Here is a 15,621-nt window from a genome sequence, read left to right as displayed (position 1 = left end):
ATAAACCAGTATCGATTATTCTTTTTAAGCAATGTTTAACTAGTAAATTACAATTGTTATATGTTTATGTAAATGAATACGAAAAAATAGAGAATAAAAAACTCGATTTTAAAATAGATGGTTGTGCGATCTACTCCATCTGAGAATATTTAAAAGATTTTTTATTGAATAAGCTGAATTAAGAAAGGAACATATGCATAGATCTGGCATCAATAATCTGCACAAAATCAATATACAAATAGTGGTTTTCTTATAAAAGTAGTTAGCGATTGTTTATTGGTGGCTGATGGTGGTATAATGTTGCCCCAACGAAAGCTTGAAGGGATTCTAGAAAGGACCTATTGGTAAATGGCTTAATGGTGGGTTTTTCTGATTACTTATTGGTCCCTGTAGAGAGTTTTTCACTCATGTGGAAACGCCACCATTTGCAGGTAGAGAGCTGCAAATTTTGACCTTTACTCGGAACTTTCTGCCACTGAGCAGTGGGGGTCTTTTAGTGTAAGCACCTACTGCGCATATGACCTGGGTTTATATGGTCTCGTCCGAAGGACTGGTCTCACGTCTGGCTGTGAGATTTGAACTCATAACGTAACTCCGTGACACTAGAGCGAAAACTCTGACTAGTATATTAATATTGACGTAAACACAGTTTAAATGCCACCTCTAAGTACATATAATCCAACGTTTAAGCTATCTATAAGCACCCATTTTGGACTTGAGCTCAATGGTGGCGTATTAACGAGTAAAATATAATTAAAGGGTTCTTGCTGGTGATGTAAATGATTTTTAAATCAACCACAACTATTAAACCTAGTTAAGACGTCTTTATGCAATCTTAAAGGAAGTGTTTCAATTTGTTTGTGAAACGTTTTAGACATGTTACCCTTTAAGTTCAAAATCTCGTAATAGAGATACATTTGATAATTGTAAATTATAATATCAATTCATGAAAATGAATTGAAACCCTGAAGCACACTTTTACTCATAATTTTTTATGCATATAACATTAAGTAAATCATGCAGTCTTACAAATTATAAGGATTGCTATAAGTTTGTAGTTTTTATTATGAATACCAATAACAACAACAAGATGTTTTATTCAAATAATTATATTTTCAAGAAAATAATTTACATTTCATGGTGCGTTGAATGTGATTAAAAATTGATCAGTTTATCCTAAAACCAGAAAAGTAAGACCAGTGATTACCATACACGTATTCACCAAAATTTAAATGAACTCTGATCCATACTTTCTCTTTGGATTTCAACTTGATATTTACTGTGGAGGAACTTGCTAGGTACAAACCACTCTTAACTATTTTCCCGTCGGCGTAATTTCGGGCGACCATTTTACCATCCTTGACAATCTCTGTGTGAAACGCTTTTCCTGAAAGAACTAAAACATTCCAGCTGAAGGAGTATATCCCGTCCTCCGGAGCTGTAAATTTTCCTGTTGTAGCATCATAACCCAAACCTTCATTTAGTGTCATCTTTTCAAATATTACCGGCTTTTGTGCCCCAAGACTTGTTATACTCTTGATAAGCACAGCTTGAAATGCAATTCCTGAAAACCAAGAAGCATTGCATATTGTATGTATTTTCAGTAACTTCATATATGAAACATTTTTCGCTTTACCAATTAGTCTTTTATTTTGTCTTGAGGAAAAGGACTTTGAAGTCAGTTACAAACCTTTGCTTTGGCATGTTGTATCTCTATATCCAAGTCCACTACAGATCGCCTTATAATTGCTGTATTTTGTCACAATCTGTTGAGGTGTCTCTAGTATGGCAGTTGTAAAGAACTCACTCAGAAACAGCAAAAATAGAGGGAACCTAAATTCAAAACATATTTGAAGCAAACAATACTTATATTGATACAATGGCAAATTCCTAATTTTGGCATCGCATCTTTGTAATAAATAGACTAAGTAATTATTGGTGTTTTGTCCATGAAAAATGAAACCTTTACATGTGTGAATGACATTAAATTGATAACTTAAAATTTTCGTTAAGAAACATACTTTTACCTGCACATTATTAGTCCTTTGTAAGTAAGCAAGAAAAGAAGTTTACTACGGAATATTTTCTTGAAGATGCTTACTTACTCTCTTTACATTGAAGATGAAATGCTTTTATAGCTATTGCAGACATCATTAAAACAATATATGATATTTAGTTCTTGCAATAAGATGACACAGAATATTGATTTTATACAACAGATGTAATTGACATTTTTAGTATACTGATATAGAAAGTACTCTAAGCAAATAAACAGTTACTTACATTTAAAATCTAGAAAGACATTTCAATTGCTGCATTGTCATTGTTGATGATACCTAACATAAACCTTAACAAAGTGAGTCGAAAAGAAATTGCATTTAATATCAATAGAATAAATGAAATTTCAAATTCAAAGAAAACTGAAGGAAAATTATTCCACAAGAAAAGGAAATTCAGTCATCAATAGGTAAGATTTTATTTTGTCACTAAGTTTATCAATTTAAGAAATGCTTATTTCAATATCTATATTTTTGCTTATAAACATATGGTCAATTTGCTTTTTTCCCAGTCTTTTCCAACTTTGTTATTTTTTTAAATAGAACAGATACGAAGGGATATCAAAAAGTTCGTGGACTAGCGCCATAAAATTAAAACCGTTTTAGGTACATCAATGAATTTTAAAAGATTTTGTTAGCATCATCTTTTCTATCATTAGAATAAATCATAAATCATAAATATTAATTTCTAATAAGTTAGGAATGTTTTTGTAAGTAATGGTATGCCCAGGCGGCAAAACCTCTAACACGACGTTTTTTTTCGACCTAAGTAAAACGAAAAAAAACTCATTTGATATGAATATTTGACGCCTAAAAATTCCATTAAATCAGGTATATGTTGGGACACTATTTTTCCATAAAAATAGAATTTTTACCTCATTCTGCAAGTTCTATGAAAATTTATCTTAAATTTTGCATGGAGTGACCAAAGAAATATGGCCTTGAGACTAACATCAAAAGAAGGGAGGGGTTTCCTTCTCCAACATTCTACCAAAGAAATGTTTATACTGACTACGGGGAAATAATTAAAATGCATCCAGAGTACTTGTGTTTTAATACCAAAAGATATTCAGAGGGAATAGGGATGCACATTTAATGTCTATCTGAGGTCAAGGTGAGAAAAATCAATCACGTCAAAAATGACGTCGATCATGTGTTGTAGATGTTAAACTCCAAAAAGCAAAGTATGCTTGAACAATCAAGCGAGGATCTCTTCCTGATATTGTAAAGTCATATAAACAAGGCGGGTTTAAGTCCTTACTCAGCTCTAGGAATCTCATCAAAATAAGGGTGCGAGGTAGAAGAAGCGGGCATTGAAAAACAATGACGTTATTTGTTGTCATGAAACTAAACAGCGACGGTGCCAGATGATATAATATAGTTTTTATTTTATAATTATTTGGCAAATAATGAATGAAACACGCTAAAATTTTCAATAATTCTTTACTTTTCGTTGTTTTATGTTCCTTATAAAATTTGAAAGCACAGACTACGTAATAATAATTTTATAGCCTCATTCCACGAACTTTTTGATCACTCCTTGTACATCTAATTATATATTTAAAAATATAGAATAAGGATGAGTAAAAAAAGAGATAAATTAGATTTTTTCATACAGCATTAAATTTTGCTTTAACATTTTGTTCTGTTTTGTTTGATTTTGTTTTGTATGCAGAGCTCCTAGTGCTTATATTCTTTATTTTGATTTATATCTTATTGATATAAAATGCCATTAAATAAATAAATTAAAGGAAATATACTTGTCAATATTTCTAAGTCCCCACTTTTATTTTTTCAAAAGTTAAAAACCTTAACTTCAATTTAGTAGTTGCTTACAAATATGCCTTTAATTTGCAATACTTACCTGTCAAAGCCAAAAAAAAATTGCAATCGAATGTGTAATTACTCAATCGTGACCGCTTTTGTTAAAAAGCATGAAGTTCGAGTTCCACATGTTTTTCGGGTGTATTCTTCATATTTTTTACTTCCATGTGTTCTCCATCTTTAATTGATAACGAAAAACAGAAAAAGGCTTGAATAAAATGCGGTGTATGTCCACACAACAATGTGCAAGTGAAGTTGAAATGGCCCAAGCTGGTCTTAGTTAACGAAAGTTCTGTTTCCTTTCACTGTATGACTTTATTTTACTTAAAACCTTTATAATTACCGCCCGAAAAACCTACAAAGCGTACCTGAATTCCTTTTAATCGTTAGAAATCGCTAGATTTTCAACAAACACCACAAAATCATCCTAGAGTTTATCCGGAAAAATCAATGGAACCGGAACCGGAAGTGCCCTCCCCTCAATGTCAAACTGGAGGAGTGGGGAATATGTGTAAGAAGACGTTAAGTAACTATTGCTGATAAGGCACAGATAATTTCGATAAGCTCCCTTGTCATCCAAATCTCAACCCTAATTAGCATGTTTGGAAGAAGATAGACCGGAGTGTGAGACAGCTTTTCCAGCAGCAGAATCTAGCGGAACTAGAGGACGACCTAGTCTCCACACGGAAAAACATTCAATAAAAGAAATTTTATTAAATAGTGTGAACTCTTTGAGGAACGGTTGTCTTGCTGTGAATTCATTTGAATGGATGATTATGCAGTATTTAACGTTGTGATTTTTTAATTATAGGGTGCCTTAACGTTTCTGCATATTGTGTTAAAGCGCTTCCATAAAATTGATTAAGTGAGAAAAATTATTTTATTACTTTATTATCCTGTATACTTATTAAATTATACTGTTTAAATAATTCAATGTAAGAGCGATGTAAAGCAAAAACTTGCCTGGGGACTTAGAAATTTTGACTAGTATATTTCCTTTTGGGATGAGTATTTGTCTTTCAATTGTTTGGACTGTAATTCTTCAAGACATCATTTATAAATTCATTTAAGAGTGCTTCCTATACATGTGTAAATTTCACTGTAAACATCAGTGAACTGTTTGATTGAAATGTGTTAGAACAGAGATGGTGCTGAAATTCTCCCCGTGAGGGTTCTTTGTGGTATCAGACACTAGGTCATCTTTAGTACACAGGTGCGATCTGTTAAAACAATCACAGCATTTATTATCGGAGAGTAAACAGGAGCAATAGATAATCCTTTTCTGGTCATTTTTAAGTCATCACTTACCTTTAGTTAGATACAATCTAGTCATCTAGTGGTCCATACACGATTCGCTACTACTGCTCATGTAGACGTTGACAAAATATACAAGACAATGCTTAGCGCAAAGGCTAAGGCGTTTAGCATAGATAGTCTTTTGGCTGTCGGACCTAGTTTTGCTAGAGAAACAAGCGTGGACACTGACAACCGCGTTCACGATCTCGGAATTTGTCATCAAGAACATCCAACCAAAAAACATATTAGCAAGTGTTTCCATCCGGCATTGCAGACCATTACAGGTAGCTAGAGAATTTCTTACCTGTTTTTAATTTTTGTACAACTTTTGATTTTTTATATTTGATTATAACATAAATTTATTGTCATTTTTTTAAAAAAAAATTGTCAGTTTGTACGACGCATCAAGAAAATAAATATTTATAAAGACATGTATATTTTCTTCATAAAAAGACACATTTTTATTTCCATGTTTTCATAAAACAGTTCACAGAAACATTCATGTTAATCTTATTTTATCAAAATTGTAAATTATATTCATATAAATAAATTTTTATGCATGGAATTAAATTAAAATAATTTTCAATTTAAAAAAAGGAAATTACTTAATACTTGTGTTTGATAACTTCTATGCAATAAAATCCACATACGAAATAAATGCAAATCACAGTAGTATAATTCATATTTCCAATCCAATATTTTCGAATGCTCGGTATTTAGGTAATACGGGTCATGACGGGTGTGACCGGTCAGTAGGGGATGCTCAATCCTCCTAGATACCTAATCCTACTTTTGAAATTCTCAGATACCCGTGTTTGATGTTCAGTTTACAAATTTACTTGTTTATAGATTTTAGATCGATCACTGTCCGTTATATTCATCTTTTACATCTGAATTTCCTTATCTGATGAATAGATATAAGGATTTTTACTTGCCTGTATTTTGTGATCCATTTAATGATAGTGCATAGACTAAAAAAGCAAAGTTTTTCTCATGTAAAAAAAAAATTGACATCGCCCGGATAAATCGTTGCATTTCAATTTGCATATTTACTTGAATTTCATGCTGTATTAATATTTTTTTTAGTTTTCTTATATTTCGGGTTAAAAAAAGAAGCAACCCACCTTTTCAAAGTTTCTCTTTAGTGTTAAATAATAACTTTTTTCCCCAGAAATCGTTATGTCTTTACATTGAAGAATATATAATTGAATTAAATTTTGACTTGCTGTGTATGTGAACGATTCCCTCATTCTGATCAAATTTTTACATATTCTACGCTAAAATAATTCATAATTCAGGGCTAAAAAGCATTAAAAAATATATTAACATAGCTATTGTATTCATATTTGTAAACTCACAAGTACTAAAATAATATATATATATATATTTTTAAATACAAATTCTTTTAAATTGTAATTTTCTTTCTATCAGCTCCTCAGCCAGAAATCATAAATCTTTCATTTAAAAAAAAAAATTAAAATACCGCTGGAAATTAAAATGTTTTCGTGCAATATTTTTTTATTTCATGAATCTCTAATGGGACTATGAAGTATTCGAAATGGTCATTTAAAAATTGGCATTTGTACCCCTAAAAAGTACAAAAATAAATAAATTATTAAGAAAATGGAATAACTTTAAATCAAGCCTATGATTCTGATACTTATTAATTCTATATAGAATAGAATAGTCCGTTCTGTCCAGCAATGATTACACAATTTTTATACATTATATTTTATAAAACAATTGAAATAAATAAATCTACTTGTACACAAGTATTAAAAAAAATAATGAATTTTAAATAGCAAGATATTATTCGTTTTTATCCTTAAGATATAATGTATTTGTTAATCAATTTTCAATTATATATTTCATAACTGGTAGTTCTACTCCTATTTTCTGTAAATATTTTGACATTTGATAAATTAAAGCAATATGGACCACATTTTCGAGAATTTTATTTTGTTATCAAAATTTGTCCTCACGATAAATTTATAAAGTAATTTAGACCTTTATGATCAATTGGGCTGAAATAAAGTTTCAATTATTTCAAAGAAAAACCTTCTGTGCAATCAAATATTTAATATTATTTGAGAGAAAAAAGATATTGTACAGAGCGACAATAATTTAATTTTGCTACATTAAAATCTTTTTTATAGTTCTTCTATTGCAAATATGAACAAAATAAGTTTATAAATGTTCTTTTTCCCAGTCCTTGATATAGTAAATGACAATTTTGCTGAAGGAAATTTTGATATCAAAGTTACAGCTCATATTGTTATAACCTATATAATATTACTACCTATATTGATGAACTTTGAATAAATTGATTTCATAGACATTTTGCGGGTAATTTTAAATGCATGTAGGGTTTATATCTCTCATTTGATTTAGTTGATATGCAACAGTACGTGTGAACAATTTCTAAAACGAAGTTGGTTATTGACAAACAAGTTGAAAAAACAAGAATATCAACAGTTTTCATTATTTCTTAAATTCTATGGTCGATACAATGACCTTTTCAGCACATTCAATTTATCATTAAATCAAATGCTGATTTGCGTTTTTCAGACTAATTGTTGTGTCATTTTGTACACACTGAACATACTTCTGATATTCTAAAGGTCCGTGTTTGCTCTGCTCCTGATTATGATTTTCTAACGGATATTGAGCTTGAATGCTGTTCATATATTTTATTGATGATTTTAAGAACTTGAGGATAGCACTGTCTTCAGTGAAAACACAACACAAAAAAGAATACTGTGTTGTAATCGCTAACTCATCTCACTTTCCAATTTTTTATTCAGATGATACGAAGGAGATCACTCTCCAGATAGAGTTGTGTCAGAATGATTTGTGGCACGCATTCCACAACTTGGGAACCGAGATGATTATAACCAAAACCGGAAGGTCAGATCACAATTTTACTTTTGTATCTATGGTCATGCTTTCCTATATGTTTATTCTCTAAAATGATTGAAAAAATATTTCACAACTTTTTACAAAAAATTTATGCTTTAATATTTCTGATTAAATATAAGTGTAATTTAATTCGTTACAGTATATAGTTATTTAAGAATGGCGCATTATTGATAAATTTTTTGCGATTTGCCTTGAGTCAGCGATTTCTTTGAATGTGATAATTTATTATCAAGAGATGAAAAAAAATGTTCTATTCCTTAAATCGGAATGCGTCAAAATATTATGAATGTCAAGTCATTACTTTGCTGTTTGCGAGAAGATTATTTTTCCTATAAATATTCCTATGTCAAGCTTTGATCTCCTATTGTGCAACATGTTGAAGAATTTATTGCTTTGCTTTCACCGTTATTTTTATTTATTTATTCCTATTAATATATATATATATATATATATATATATATATATATATATATATATATATATATATATATATATATATATATATATATATATATATATATATATATATATATAGGGATGTCAAATCGGTCAATTTTTACTACTCGGTTACTCGGACGTTTTCCGTCATGTTAAGCGAGTACCCGGGTACTCGGTAAAAGTGTACATAAATATGAGCAAGTAACATTGAAAACTGTAAAACATTGTACACTCTTGTAGAAATAAACCACATGCTCCTATGGGAGGTTTACCCGTAAATCTGATGTAATAATTATGAGCACTTCATGCCCGACGAAATTTAATATAACATTTTTTTGAAAGTTCAATTTATTTATCTGATAAACACAAGGAATAGAATCATAAATAGTTCAGTGTTTTTTTTTTTGTTGTTTTTTTTTTTAAATGTTAATCTGCTCCGTAATGTAATGTAAATCTTTGGTTGCGTTTGACGTCCAAGTGATCAGTCGTCCGAGGTTCAGTATCAACTTGATCAAGTTCTCCTATGACAGAGCGGATTTAATATCTTCGTACATTTTTCTGATCCTATAATTTATAGTATTATGGGACGGTATGTTTTATTTTGATGCAACGATGGACATCGGTTTTATATATATATATATATATATATATATATATAATTAATTGGCATGCAATCAAACACAACCAAATCAACAATCCGTTCGCATTAATATCATCTGTCTCTTTTCCAGAATATACGGCTTCTTGGAGAATTGACAAAATTATCTAATTTATTACACATATTTACCACAAACTTTCAAATAAAAAAAATATTTCACAACATTTTAAAAAATTATGCTGTATACAGGCATATTTTCGCTCCTCGTTATTTTCGCCCTTTTGCACTTGCAAACTATTTTGCCCGTTTTAAATTCGCTCGTTCTTAGTTTTGTTTATAATTACTGTATAAACATTCTGCCACAATCAGGAAACGATCATTTAGGGGTGAAAATAAAACCTAATTACTCTATGTACATGTATACAGTACTTTAATATATCTGATTTAATACAACTGTAATTCATAACAGTATATAGAAGAATGGCGCATTATTGATATTTTTTTGCGATTAACCTTGAGTCAGCGATTTCTTTGAATATGATTTTTTGTTATCAAGAGATGAAAATATGTTCTATTCCTTAAATCAGAATGCGTCAAAATATATATACATGTCATATATATATATATATATATATATATATATATATATATATATATATATATATATATATATATATATATATATATATTTATATTTTTATATTTTATTTATATATAATTTCTTATTTGTTTTAAGTCATTCATAGTGTTTAGTTTATATTTATATATCAATTGTGATTTCTTTGCTTGGTTTGATTTTGTTTCGTTAGTGTTATTTGTATTATTATTATTAAGTAATTATTATTATTAAGTGTTTTGTTTTTTAATATTTTATTTACTAGTATTTGCTACTTATTTGGGTTTTTTTTACTTTGTTTCGAGGATTATATCTTTCGCTTACTAATTCTCACACGTATATGTCTTATTAGGCGAATGTTTCCTGCAATTAGAGTGAAGCTTCATGGACTAGACCCCGGCTGTAAATACTCCGTTTCACTAGAATTTACTCAAATAGATAAACAGAAATATCGCTACGTTTATCACAGGTAATATATTTTAGAGTCATTACTTATTATTAAAAAATAACACAAAGCAACTGTTTTAATTCATTCGATGACAAGTTAAATCATGGAAAAAATGCAATAATTTTTCAAGAAAAAATATTGCAATCCCCGAGGAAAAAAATCCACTAAATCAAAATGAGATGAACCACTAAATCGCTTTCCGAAACTTTTGTATGCATAATGCATGAAAATGTTGCTATGATGAAAACATGCAAAGAAAGGTGAAGAAAATGTTGTGCCACATATTATTATTTTCCAGTTCAAAGTGGATGGTTTCTGGGCTTGGAGATGACATGATACGAGATCAGATTTACCGCCATCCAGACTCCCCGGCAGATGGCGCTGTACTTGAATCCCAGATTGTTTCTTTTGAAAGGATAAAACTCACCAATAACGACTCCCCAAAATACGGACAGGTATAGGAAACTTGAAACTAATTGAAGAAAAAAAATGGATTCGAAACTTTAAATATAATTTCAATAAATAATTATGTTGTGAAATATGTTTTAATATATATTAAAACAATTTTCAGATTTCACTGCTCTCTATGCAACGATTTGTCCCCCGACTTCATGTCCATCAAATCTCACATGACGGAGTAAGTGTCCGTCACTTTATGGCAGTATTCCCACAAACCTCATTCACCGCAGTTACAGCCTACCAGAATCAAGAGGTACATCTTATGTTATTAAAACATTAAAACAATCAATGCATTTTGCATATCTTATATCATAATTTTCTTATTCAGTTACAATTATAGTTCATTCAGTTAGTAATACAAATTATGTACTCCCATTCATAAGATACATCATATCATCTGTAACTGTTTAATAACAAATCATCAATAAATTTATGAATGTACATTAATCAACATCTGTTTACATAAAGATTATGAAAAATAAATATCAACACTAGTAATCTGGTTGTAATCTCCAATATTGACATAGGATCAAACAAGTGTAGCATACTGTGCCAATACTTGATCTGTGTATCCCCCGATATCTCCTAACACCCTCCTATCCGTCAGAGTGTCAATACTAACTGATACCCACTATCTGTGGTGTTAATCTGCTAGGCAAATGATCATTTCCTATTTCTCCAGATAACCAAACTGAAGATAGCTAGAAACCCGTTTGCTAAGGGCTTTCGTGAGGCCGGGAAAAACAGGTACTTTTATATGGTGTGAATGGGTCCTTCATTTGTTTACAGATCAGTGATAATTACGATTAAGCTCATACGTCTGGCTACGATTTTTATCTTTTATGATAAGTAGTCCCTTGATTTTCAATTACATGTTTTGTTTTTACCTTTTTTCACGTCATCTACAAAGAGGATCGATAATGATTAAACACTTCTATCAATGTTTTATCTATAAGTGACATATACTTTTACGATACCCATGATGTGGCTGCTTATATGTGAAGGACGTGTCCTTCTTTTAATAACCATTTAGAGACCTAGTGATATTTATTATTATTGCTTATAAAACATTTTATGTAAAACTATCAAAATTCAAGAAACGAAATTCTCAGAAATTGTTTTTTATCTTTTTTCCAATTAATAAAAAAAAACCCACCAGGTTTCAAAGTACATATACGTGTATATAAGTAGTTAATTAATCATCATTTTTAAAAGACTTGCAAAATTATTAAATGATCTTTATTCTTCTAGAAGTTCTTTGGAAGCCATGCTGGATTCCTTGTCTGCACACGGTGTTCGGCCTCATTGTAATACGATTCCGAACAAAAGGCAGCAAATAGGTACAGTAATATATAACATATATATGGATTTTAATCTCTGTTATATATATACATATATATATATATATATATATATATATATATATATATATATATATATATATATATATATATATATATATATATATATATATATATATATATATATATATATATATATATATATATATATATATATATATATATATATATATATATATATATATATATATATATATATATATATATATATATATATATATATAGTTCGAACAAATATCACTCTTTTTCTAACCTAATAAAAAAAATTTAGGAGTCTAATATCAACTACAGAATCGTGTGTGACAATTTTTTTATATTAAATATAATAGAAAAAAATTCAAAAAGTTTTCACTGTCATTATTCATTGCAAGTAGTTGTGATATAAATTTATCCTATGTCAAAATAGTACATGTACAACAGTCTTTAACTCAATCTATAGGACCAAGAGATGAGACAGAAAACAGCTTGGCTTTGTTTCTTTCTGGTAAAGAGATGAAACTGTTTACCAATGTATGGAACAATTCGTCGTGCAACAGTGTAGCTACAGAGAAAGTGCCAAAATATCCATACCTTCTACACGTCCAACCACCATCATCACAGCTAGAAGTTCAGACACCTTGTATAAACTTTGAATCTGGAACAGCTGTCGGGGGTTTTCCGAACCAAGTGCCATCTGAGCAAGCACCTGCTTGTATAGAACGGCCCCCGGTACAGCGGCCCACCAACAGCCCAGTCTGGTGTTCTAAACTGCCCCTCCCTGTGTCCCCGATATGTGACTTCCAGGCTCACAATGTCTCTTCTCACCTACTGCATATGTTTAGATATTCCTTAAATAAATAAAGATTCGTGAATATCTGTGCTTATTTAAGGTTCTTATTTTGAGCATTGAAGAATATAGAAAAGGTTTATCATCTGGTGCGCTAGATAAAGGCATTACCATTAACATTTCAATTTTCCTGAGTTCATGGACATGTAGTTCTTTTACACAAAGTACTAAATGCATAACTTACCCTTTTCATAATTTGCAAACAGGTTATATGGTATATTATATTAGATATTGCTGGGTATTGTTTCCGTGTCTTTTGTAATCTCAGGCATTAAATCTCTCTGAAATCTGATACAGAGAAGAAAAACTGAATGTTATTCAGTTTATCATAAAGAGATTCATTTCTATTATTTCATAGATGTTATCAGTTAATTGTTTGTGTCTGTGTACTATTTACTTGTCATTTTGATACCAAATTCATCTTTTGAAATAATGTACTCTAATTCAAAAAATTAGAATAATTAGTTTAAACAGGTGTAACCCGCATAATTCTCTAGTTATATCCCAAGGTATTTTGATGACAAAGAGGGGTCATAGACTGAAGGACTGGGAAAGAATCTTTCAACACTGCAATGATTATAATTCGCACTAATAGGCAATAACTGGGACTCCAAGAAGACAAAACATGGAGTCCTTCATTAATTTCTAATCCTCTCTTAATTTGCTGTCCATGGCTATCTCCTATAAAGTGATTTCCTCCATTTGTCACTGGAAGCAGCTCGCCCTCGTGACGTGAGAGTCAACATCTGGAGAGTAGAAGGATGATTGCGATGATGGTTATCATTATTTACGGTTCTTTGACAAATCAAAAAGATCGTGGTGTTTGTTCTTCATTCTCCGTGTTAAGATAGCGGCCGAGGCGATACTGTCACGAGATTTCAGATGCCATGATACGTTTCTATGGAAAAAGATTCTCTTATGGGCGGATGTAAGGACTTCATGAGCTACTAATGTATTAACCTCGGTCTTTAATGTATTGACTTATGATTATTGCATCAGATGAAAAGGATTAAGCAGATATTTCTGTAAGACCCCTGCAGGACTCGTAAACGGTAAAGCATGAATCTCAAAAGAAATTAATGTCAGGGAATGTGTCGAGTATTATAAAATACACAAAACTGATCTGTATGCCAACAGTGTTTCGAGATCTCTTAAAAGTAAATTATGATTTTACATTATGAATTTATTTTTTTTCCAAAAACTCTTGAAAAATTGAAAAATTGATTTATATTGCCAACTGTGATTGGTTTATGAACTGCAGTCAGGATATGACATCAAAACATGGATAATCTACCTAGCAGTCAATTAAATTAAGAGGGGTGATAAAAAAATTCGAGGACTAATTGAATAACTTCCAAAAAAGAAATGATATAGAGTTTCAGTGTAGAAAATTTTTCAAAGTAGTCCTCTCCAATCTTAAAGAGCATCTGTCACCATTCTGCCCATGCACGGATCACGTAATATAAAATGCGGTCACCTGACATGCTCCTTAGCGTTCTGTCACAGAAGCTTAATTTTTTTTCTGACTCATATTTCTTACTACGCAAATTATTTTTTGCAACAAAAACAGTCCATTTGTCAGAAATGGCGTAATTTTGGCAATATTATGGATTGATAATGATATCATTTTGCGGAATGAGCATGATGACCATCAAAACCCAAGTACTCTGTCTTTTGAGCGTCGTTTATTTCATGTGAATACAAGGTGCCTTCACTTTATCATAACTGATATGTTTAAAGTCTAAAGTAAACAATAATTTAGTAATTCGATAATTATATTATTGTTAAGACATTCATCTATTTTTCTAACTGTAAGTTGGTGATCTTTTATATTAAATTGCTTAACAAAGGACACGTCTCTCTCCCAGTTTGCTTTCACTGGGCAACAGAATAAATGTCATTCTTAAACATCTCCCTTTCTTCACTTAAACAATCATTCTTATTAATGAGAAAACTTCTAGCAAGTCTTTTGTCTTCATAAACCGTTTACAAATTTTTATAAACTTCTACAAAGGAATTTCCAAGATATATCTTTAACTTTACAGCCGTTCGTGTCTCGAATACGACGGAGTTTTTTGTCACACGTGATCTACCTTATGACGTTATTTTCACTTTGTAACATCATAAACACAGAGCAAAACGTTCCATTACATATGCTATTTATAGAACATGTGTATGACTCTAGGTGTGCCAAATTTCATTCTGATCTGAATTGCGGTTTTGTAAATATAGAGATAGTTCGCGAACTTTTTGATCATCCCTCCTATATTATAGATTTGCATGTACAGTTTACAGCGACAAATCGATCTTTTGGTGTTATGTTTGCATAAAGTAAACTTTAAGACGAAAAAAAAGGTAAAGTTAATGAACAGTGATTGATTTTAGAAAATAAACATAAACAATACAAATCTCTGAACAAAGCATGTACCATGCACCACTGGTAATTCCAGATAAGGTTCCTGTGAATTTTTAATCAGAAACATGAATACTTTTGATATCCCTAAGAATCAAAATGTATTTGAACTACCATATCTTTACTGGATTCCAAGACTTCACAAAAATCCTTTCAAACAAAGATACATGGTGGGTTTGAACTTTCAGTAAATGTTCAATCAAGCCCTTTTATTTTCTCCTATGGGATTTGTTTTTTTTCCTTTGGAATTTCTTTTTATAATTGTACAACGTACATGCATGCATTATATTCATTAAGAGTATGCTAATAGTATGCATGTATAGCAATTGTTGTTGATATTAAGCATTAAGGTTGATGATCCTCGGG

General features: G+C 30.5%; 2 protein-coding genes across 2 annotated transcripts; one reads left to right on the top strand and one right to left on the bottom strand.

Annotated features, from left to right (window-relative positions):
* Positions 1-1,117: 1,117 nt before the first annotated feature.
* On the bottom strand, positions 1,118-2,035 carry LOC134259321 (complement C1q tumor necrosis factor-related protein 7-like). Its single transcript, XM_062741920.1, has 3 exons — positions 2,028-2,035; positions 1,691-1,833; positions 1,118-1,564 (listed from the first exon to the last, which is right to left on the bottom strand). Exons 1-3 carry the CDS (start codon positions 2,033-2,035, stop codon positions 1,167-1,169), a joined length of 549 nt encoding a protein of 182 aa, XP_062597904.1. The 3' UTR covers positions 1,118-1,166.
* A 3,242-nt stretch (positions 2,036-5,277) lies between these two features.
* LOC134259292 (T-box transcription factor TBX18-like) lies at positions 5,278-12,871 on the top strand. The gene is made up of 8 exons (XM_062741897.1): positions 5,278-5,461; positions 7,982-8,084; positions 10,101-10,217; positions 10,495-10,651; positions 10,768-10,908; positions 11,338-11,402; positions 11,907-11,995; positions 12,456-12,871. Exons 1-8 carry the CDS (start codon positions 5,278-5,280, stop codon positions 12,854-12,856), a joined length of 1,257 nt encoding a protein of 418 aa, XP_062597881.1. The 3' UTR covers positions 12,857-12,871.
* The last annotated feature ends 2,750 nt before the right edge of the window (positions 12,872-15,621 follow it).

Source organism: Saccostrea cucullata, unplaced genomic scaffold (genome assembly GCF_032062105.1).
Source record: "Saccostrea cucullata isolate Sc308-1 unplaced genomic scaffold, CSIRO_AGI_Scuc_v1 ctg1209, whole genome shotgun sequence".
Taxonomy (NCBI): domain Eukaryota; kingdom Metazoa; phylum Mollusca; class Bivalvia; order Ostreida; family Ostreidae; genus Saccostrea; species Saccostrea cuccullata.
This window is presented reverse-complemented; position numbering and strand designations above follow the sequence as displayed.